General features: G+C 44.4%; 1 protein-coding gene across 3 annotated transcripts in view; it reads right to left on the minus strand.

Moving 5' to 3' along the window:
• The window catches only part of ACIN1 (apoptotic chromatin condensation inducer 1), a 34,364-nt gene that overhangs the window by 10,144 nt on the left and 16,049 nt on the right, over positions 1-8,171 (minus strand). For 2 of the 3 annotated variants that reach the window (XM_045067832.1, XM_045067834.1), the window contains exons 7-8: positions 7,879-8,094; positions 7,261-7,376 (exon numbers count right to left, since the gene is read on the minus strand). In XM_045067832.1, coding sequence (XP_044923767.1) covers positions 7,261-7,376; positions 7,879-8,094 — 332 coding nt within the window. Of the gene's footprint in view, positions 1-895; positions 957-1,203; positions 1,361-7,260; positions 7,377-7,878; positions 8,095-8,171 lie in introns of those variants that run through there. The other variant, XM_013057650.2, reaches the window with a different exon arrangement.

The raw sequence follows: 8,171 nt of genomic DNA on the forward strand, positions 1-8,171 counted from the left end.
GTTGCAGGGAAAGCAGGGCTGGTAAGGGTTCAAACTTCAGTAAGGACACTCTCATCCAAAAGGAAAAATGACAAATGCTGGAGTTTGAAGGCTCAGAGAAGAATCAGGCCACTTTTACCTTCTCAGAGGTGTAGGAATTGTTCTTACATTCAGCTTTCGCCCAGTTTCTCCCACTCCCTCATTCCAACTTCCAAGAGATAAAGAGAGCAGGCCTCCCAGTCAGGACACACCCTCCCCCACACCCTGGATCCCCTCCCCACTACAAATACTGAATCCCCCCACCCCCACTCTGAATCACACAAGTTAGCTCCCACTTCAGGGAATGAATCCCAGAGATTCACTTAAGATAAACTATCTTCCCATCTCCTTTTTCTGTCTTCATTCGTAACTTCTATCTCTAATCTCACTCCCACTACCACCCAAAACATTAAGGGGAAAAAAAAAATCAAATTAAGATGATCAGGGACCCAAGACCCAGGAGAGGGGAAATGAAGCATCCCCACACTGAGAACCACCACCAGAAAATTCAGCATTCCCCATAGGCTGACTGACACTCAGAGGTCAGAACAGCCTCCCCAGAGCAGGCAGGGAGGGATGCACGGGAAGGGGGAGGGGAAAATCGGAACTGTGCCCCCAGCTATCCGGCACCCACAGAAACACGCGATTCAACTGCCTAAATCTAAAGAAAAGACTTATACAAAAAATACCTATTTCCCATACGGAGAGGGCAAGTTGGGCCAATTAGAAACCAGGCAGGAAGGACAAAGGGGGAAAGCAGAATGACTGAAAACAAACCAAAACGAAAAGACGGAATGAAAGCCATGGGGAAGAGGAGGAGGATGAGGTAGGCTAGAGCGGTGGGGAAAAGGGATACATGGAAATGTGAAGCTCTCACCCTTCTTTGCTTTCTGATAACATGATTTTTTTCTCCCCCTGGAAGTGCTGTTTATCCCTTTCTGGAATGGAAGAAATAACAAAAACCAAACAAAAAAAATCCTAAAAATTAAAAAAAAAAACCCACAACACCTTCCTTGTCCCAAGAGCCCACCACCTCCTCCCCAGCCACCCGATCCAGAGAGAGAAAATCGAGATGCAGCAACTGGGGATCCAAAAAATGGTAAATGGAAGGGGAGGTGGTGGTGGTGGTGGTGAGGGGAGGCTAAAATAGATCTGGCTTTTAAGAGATAAGCGTTAAGTCCTCACGGCAAACCCCGAGTTCAGCTGGATTGGTCTCTCTGGAGAAGGAGGAGGAAGAGGGCCAGGCTGCTGGTAGTGGCTGGCTCTATTGTATTGGCGGAGCGGCGGCGATCAGCCGGAGACATGCAGGGGAGCCATCTTGCCACTTACCCAGCAGCCCGTGTGTGCGGATGGGGGAGGGCCCTGCTGCAGCAGGGGAGGGGAAAGAGAAGAGGGAGGGCGCTGAGTGAGCAAGGTTCTTATCCTCTGGCAGGCCACAGGGAGCTCACTGCTGGCTCAATAGGCCTGGCCTTTTCCCTTCTTTTCTCAGGTTACAACAGCTACCGAGGCCTAACCCCACAGGGAAAGGGTGCACTCTCCTTGTCTTCCCAGGGGGCGGGGGAGGGGGGCTGGGTGGAGAGGACATACAAAGTTACAGCTGCTTGCCTGGAAGATTCCAGAGAAAAGAAGAAAGGGAAACAGCCGAGTTTGGGAATTAAAAGTGACTAAAGAAGGAAGATAACAAAGTCAAAGTTTAAAAAGACACAGAATGGAGGGTCATGAGCAATTTTTCATGTGCCCACCTCCTTCCATCCTAGAAGCCAGTCAGCTGTTCATGCAGGGAGGTGGGATGAGAACTGGCTCTATCCAATCACTGGAGGAGCTAGCTGGCTGCTCACCCCAAGCAATGACCACGTGTTATTACTCCAACCTGTCTTTTCTCCAGGGATGGCGGGAGGAGAGGATAGAAGAGAGCTCCTTTTTGAATTACCAGTAGAGAGGGGGAGAGAGGTCTCTGAAGAGATGACAGACAACTTTGTTTCACAGAGTCTTTAATCAGGTCACCCTGCCCTGGGGTCCACTGGAGCCAGAAAGGAAAAGGATAAACAGGGCAAGGGAACCTTGGGTAGCTGAAGCATGAAGGCCACTTCTTGGAGCAAGGGCTCCAAGGTGGGGGCTCCGAAGTAGATAGGAAGCCGGAGAGAGCTGTTACAAGGGCGGTTGGTGGCGGCGGGGGGGGGGGGTAGAGGGCTGTCTGCTGGGCCTGAAGTGTTTGGGAACTAAATGGAAATTATTAATCATGGGCATCTTCACCAGACTAAATGTGAAATAACCTGACTCTAACCACTCAAAAAAAAAAAAAAAAAAAACCACACTCAGTAGATGCTCAAAGACTCCTTTTTTGACTACAGAGATGCTCCTTTTGCATCCTAGCGGCAGCAGAGGTTTAACAGTAAGGTATTTAATCAAAAGCTTGGTATTTATTGTCTCATTTGTAGTATCAGAGCTTTCAGCCAGGAATAAATTTTCCTCCCCACTGCTTAGAATCTTGTACATGCTGACTACATGCTAAAGTGGTCATGTTTACACATTACTCTAAAAGTTCCCTTTCACTTAGTCATCCCTGTCTGCTCATTAAGACTGAGAGCTCTGCAGTCAAACTGGCTAGGGCCCAATCATGACCTGACCTGTTCCCACACAAGTTCTGTGACACTGGGCTAGTCTCTGATCCTGTAAAGTGGGGATCACAAAATACCTATCTCATGGAACAGTATGATAAGGCTTTGCCCTCAGAAGTCTGGCTTGGACAACATTCCAGGTCAAGGTAAGGACATGCATTAAAAACATGTACATTTAATATGCCATTTATCTCATTTGATACCACCTATGGAGCTTTTTCTGAGTTTTCTCAGAGTAGACTGCACTTTCTCTGATGTGAAGGCACTCAGTAGTTGGTCTGACAGGTTTTCAGCAAGGACCTCATCACTTTATAATAACCGCTGGATGACTTGCCCCACACCTCCACCTTGTAGGACTCCTCAGGGTCAGGGACTACATTTCTCAACCCTAGCCCAGGGCCTAACACAAAGAAATGGTCAGTAAATATTTCTGAACTAGGCTGTCATTGTGTGTACCAAGTGGACACTTTAATGACTGCCTGCTGATCTAAGTTTTCTTCTTCTTAAAGTAAGCTCTACACCCAATGTGGGGTTTGCACTCATGACCCCAACATCAAGAGTCGCATGCTCTCAACAGAGCCACAAAGCACCCCAAAGTTTTCTTCTTAAACATCACTTTAGATGGAATTCCCACAAGGAATGTTACCTCACAAAGAATGTTACCTTCCAACATCCTCAAATAAACGTTCTCTATCCATCAACTGTCTTAAAATAGTTTCAGCTGCCAATATGCCTCTCCAGAAGTAGCTTCCCTGGAGGAAAAATTTTTCTTTCATTGGAAATTTTTTCTCGTTTTTTCAAGAATGAGAATTTTATGACATTATCCTTGGCCTTCTTTAGACTCAGTGAGTTTGTGTCATCTATTTCCCCAGAAACAATTCTGTGGGATCCAGGATTCCAAAGACTTTATTTTCATAAGAAAAAGGGGAATCCTTGAAACTGCCCCCAAAAGAGACTCAAACCTACTGGTTGCAGGACCAGTCCCAAAGCCTTGTCAGCTACTTGTCAGAGGTCCATGCAGCTTTTCTTTGTAGCCCTTTTTAAACAAAAGGCATCTAGACATCTCCCTTCCCACATTTAAGTTCTTGCACAAATATTTCTGGTATCTTTGAAAAATCTGTGAAACTGCATGGGGGCTTAGGGACAGGAAACCTCTATCCATAATTGAACAGCACAAAAAGCATCTGCAGCCCAGAAGAAAAGGACATAACTATTTGGAGATTAACAACATCACATTATAGTTCATATCTAAGATTCAGAAAAAAAGAGAAGGAAATTTCTACAGGCGTGTATGTTTGAATTTTAGTTACTGCAGAAAATTCACGAGGAGCTGAGGACCTGATATGAAATAGTGGGATGCGACTATTCTCAGGCAGTGAGTCTTAAATACAGAATACCGCAGGGGCATACTAGTTTCAAGATAACCAAGGATGATATGATTTGGGGGGTATGTCCTTAGATTCCAATTTCTCAGTAAGCAAATACCATTGATGATCACCAATAAATTCTACTTTTAAAAATTATGCATTACTGGCATACTGGTACTGTGGGTTCCCTGGAGTGACCATTACATTGTCATATTGGCTTAAAGGACTATTTTCTTCCTTGTACTTAGGCAAAAGGACAAATAAACATAATAAGCCAAAAGCCAAAAGCCGCTATTGCCTGCAAGGGTTGTGTACTCAGAAGGTTGTATTAAGAAAAATTCAGGTTTGCATCAACTACTGCTGGATAATACAGTTGCTCACATGTTAAGTTCTTTTTTCTCCCCTATTATTTTTTTTTAATGTAAAAACAGAGTAGCATCATATTCTGCTGTATGAAGACACTTTTGTTATATCCATAGCAGGCAGAAGACTGGATTTTGGAACATGGCTCAACTGAAATAGGACTGAGGGCCACAAATTCCTGTTCCAAGCAATGACAAGATACCTTACCTCATAAATTAACAATTCCTCAGGGCACAATCAGAATCAGAATGGATTTAACAAAGCACAGAAAAAGTTAGGCAAGCTCTTCCAGGTGCTGACAGGTCCTTGAAGTCTTTTTTTTTTTTTAACATTTTACTGATTCAACAGGCCCCAGCTCCGTCTCTTGTTGAGACAGATAGGAAAACCAAGGTGAAGCCACAAGTAGTCTTTTCCATTTAGCACTGTTGATCCCACTTTTAAAATTGGCCAGAGGCTCCAGAGGTCACCAGACTGAAAACTAGGACTCTAGAGGAGTGAAAGACTAGGACGACTGGTGTGAATCAGATGCAGTATGGCTTCCAGAAATGGAGGTAAAACTCTTCAAGAGTCATTTACCAAATCCAGTGCCAGAATAGCCTATGAGTTTAGGCCCTTGGGCATGTCTTTTTATTAGGCTGCTGAATAGACCATCTGGGAGACAGGCAGAGGGAAAGGGGATATGTGTGAGTTACTCCTGAACTCAGACTGCATTTCTCACCTATAAGCTGCTTCACTGAAGCTTGCCTAGGCAACAATGGACAGTCTGTATTTCCCCAGGGTGCCACTTGCCTATCACCTTGTTGGAATTAATGTGACTAGATTACCTGTCATAAAGTGGAAAATCAAAGGCACCTTTACGTGGGGAGAAAAACTCTGTACAGGACTCCGAGTTTCAAGTGCCTTGGACTTGCATGCTAAAGTCCAGAAATAAAGATGCTTCAAAACAGCATCAAGTGCTATTTTGTTGCCAGGATTTCATACACCCACTAAATTTCAGGGCAAGCAAAAACCTTCTTAGAGGGGCGCCTGGGTGGCTCAGTGAATTAAGCCGCTGCCTTCGGCTCAGGTCATGATCTCGGGGTCCTGGATCGAGTCCCGCATCGGGCTCTCTGCTCAGCGGGGAGCCTGCTTCCCCCTCTCTCTCTCTCTGGCTGCCTCTCTGTCTACTTGTGATTTCTCTCTGTCAAATAAATAAATCTTTAAAAAAAAAACAAAAAAAAAAAACCTTCTTAGAAAATTACTTGCTTCCCAAAGTGTAAAGGAGGCAGCTCCTCAGGCCCAATTACTAGTAGGTTGTCAACACCTACTTCAAAACTGCCATTATACAAAGGACATGCTGCAGCCCCTTGGGATGGGGTAAGGAAGGTAAGGTATCTCTGGTTGATCGATATGGAAGGGAAGGTGTCACCCCATTTCCTCATCGATGGTGTAGCTGGGGAATCCTGAACACCTTCCAGAATCCGCGGGGTTTTCACTTTATGGTCCTAGAAGAAAAACCCTCTCCAAAGGATAATGTACCCTCCCCAAAAGGGAAAAACAAAACTTTTCAAAGGAAGTAGAGTGAACTTTTGACTTTCAACGAAAAAAGTAATGGCCACAAGATGGCAGCAGAGACAAGACTATTAGAATAGACAGTAGCGAAGGTGTATCCCAAGGCAAAAGCTATACAGATAGTAAGGAGTACAAAACTAGTATTAATGTCATCAGGAAATAAGATAATAAATCATGTCACCTGCCCTCCACCCTCCAAAATCAGTCTGAAACGCTCAGAAGAGTGTAAATTATTAGACTTTTACATAAAGGGAAAAAGCATACTGGTAGTATTAGTGTTAAAAAGACATAAAACCAACCGAGAACAACTTTAGGCAGCCAACTGTCTAAACTGGATGTTCACTAAAGAAGCACAGGATTCTTGATGTCTAAAAGCTAAGCAATCTTGGGACGCCTGGGTGGCTCAGTTGGTTAAGCAGCTGCCTTCGGCTTAGGTCATGATCCCGGCGTCCTGGGATCGGGTCCCGTATTGGGCTCCTTGCCCCGCGGGGAGCCTGCCTCTCCCTCTGACTCTGCCTGCCACTCTGCCTGTGCACTCTCTCTCTCTCTCTCTGACAAATAAATAAATAAAATCTTAAAAAAAAAAAAAAAAAAAAGCTAAGCAATCTTATTTCCACAATGTTTTGCTTTTCATTTCCCTTGGGACTCTAAAGCCAGGAATTTGGGTTCAATGGCTTCTTAACGTATGTATAGTACCTAGCTCAGAATAATGAATGATATAGCTATTCTTACTTGTACTTTTCTAGAACTAAATATAAGGAATAAAAACTCACATTAACTATGTAAATGGTAAAAATCAATCCAAAGGTCCCAGAAACAAACTTCTGGTTGACAGATGCTTCATATTTTGCTGTACTGTATCCATAAAAACTAAGATAGACTATGCTTAATAAAAAGATGGCTAGCAACTAAGGAAAACAACAGAAACTCAAAACACCTCTCTGTGCCTTTCTTGGTAGACTCTTGACATCCTTTATTAAAGTGTGTTCCCAGGCTCAGATATAGCTGGTAAATATGAGTTAAACACTGAGTTAAAATGCCCTGAGTCAACTCCCTTACACAGCCCTGAGTTTGGAAACCAAAGCCTCCGCTATTTGCTCCTTAAAGGAACTATTTTGGTCAGATGATCCCAGATAAGCTCTCTAACCACCACTTTTCAGAGTATCTTAAGAAAGTCGGTGGTGCCTCTCAATGTAACTGAAGCCTAGCCTTTGTCCAGATAAAGCTCTGCCTTTACGTTTTAAAAGGAAACTAGGACTGCTTAGTCAAAGAACCCCAGGGAGCAAAGAACTACTCCACACTGCCAGTTCCCTGTTATACCCCAGCTGAGAGAGATTACTTACACAATATGATGAATCCTTTCTGATTCTGGTAGGTGAGCGGTCTGGGTCTCTGAGGTTTGGGGCTGTGTGGCAGCTGGTGGCTCTGCCTCTTCAGCTTCACATTTCTTTGGGCTCCCCTGTCAGAACAAACATAGCAAAACACCCATAGCAACAAACTTAAATCTGCTTGGTTCCTTTTTTTTAAGATGGAGCTGGTAAAAGGCAAAGCAGGACTTCCATAGTGGCAGCTCCACACTTAGCCCTATAGATCTTTGTTATTTTTGTTTAGAAAGTGGAATGGAATGCTGCTTAAGGAATTTCTATGCCAGCAATCATTTTATTAGACTTCTTCTTTGAGAGAACTAAGAAAAGCCTTCCTCTGGGGCAGAAAAAAGGATGACACTCTGTGGAAGTGACCCTGGGAGCCCTGGAGAGGAGGACCTTGCTGCCTAGCCTCATATAGAGCTTTCATGAACTAGGGGGTTGGAACGGAGGTCACTGGAATCATACAGGTATCCCCAACCATCTATATTTCTACTGAACCTTATCCAGACTGACCTTCCAGTTTTATAGCTAAGACAAAAGGGAAAATCATGCCTAATCCTCCATTTCCTTCTAGGGAGGGGCATAATAGCCTACCCGCTCAGGCTGTAACCTCTGGGTCACATGCTTTTCAGCTGGCTCAGGTTGGCTCAAACGCCTCGCTCGGATAGAGGATGAGGTGGAAGTCCTGTCCTTTGGCTCAAGGACCTGCAGTTGTGGCACTGGTGGAGTTGCAACCTCCTGACCAGAAGAGGGATCTTTGGTTTCAGTGTAGCTGGTGCTGCTGTCCCTGGAGACTCCAGGGCTCAGAGACTAAAGAAATGAAGCACATAAGGCAAATTATTTTATATGGTATATATTCAGTACATCACTGAGTCTTCCAACTTCCG

This window comes from Mustela putorius, unplaced genomic scaffold (genome assembly GCF_011764305.1).
Source record: "Mustela putorius furo isolate JIRA1106 unplaced genomic scaffold, ASM1176430v1.1 tig00003898_pilon_pilon_pilon, whole genome shotgun sequence".
Lineage (NCBI taxonomy): Eukaryota > Metazoa > Chordata > Mammalia > Carnivora > Mustelidae > Mustela > Mustela putorius.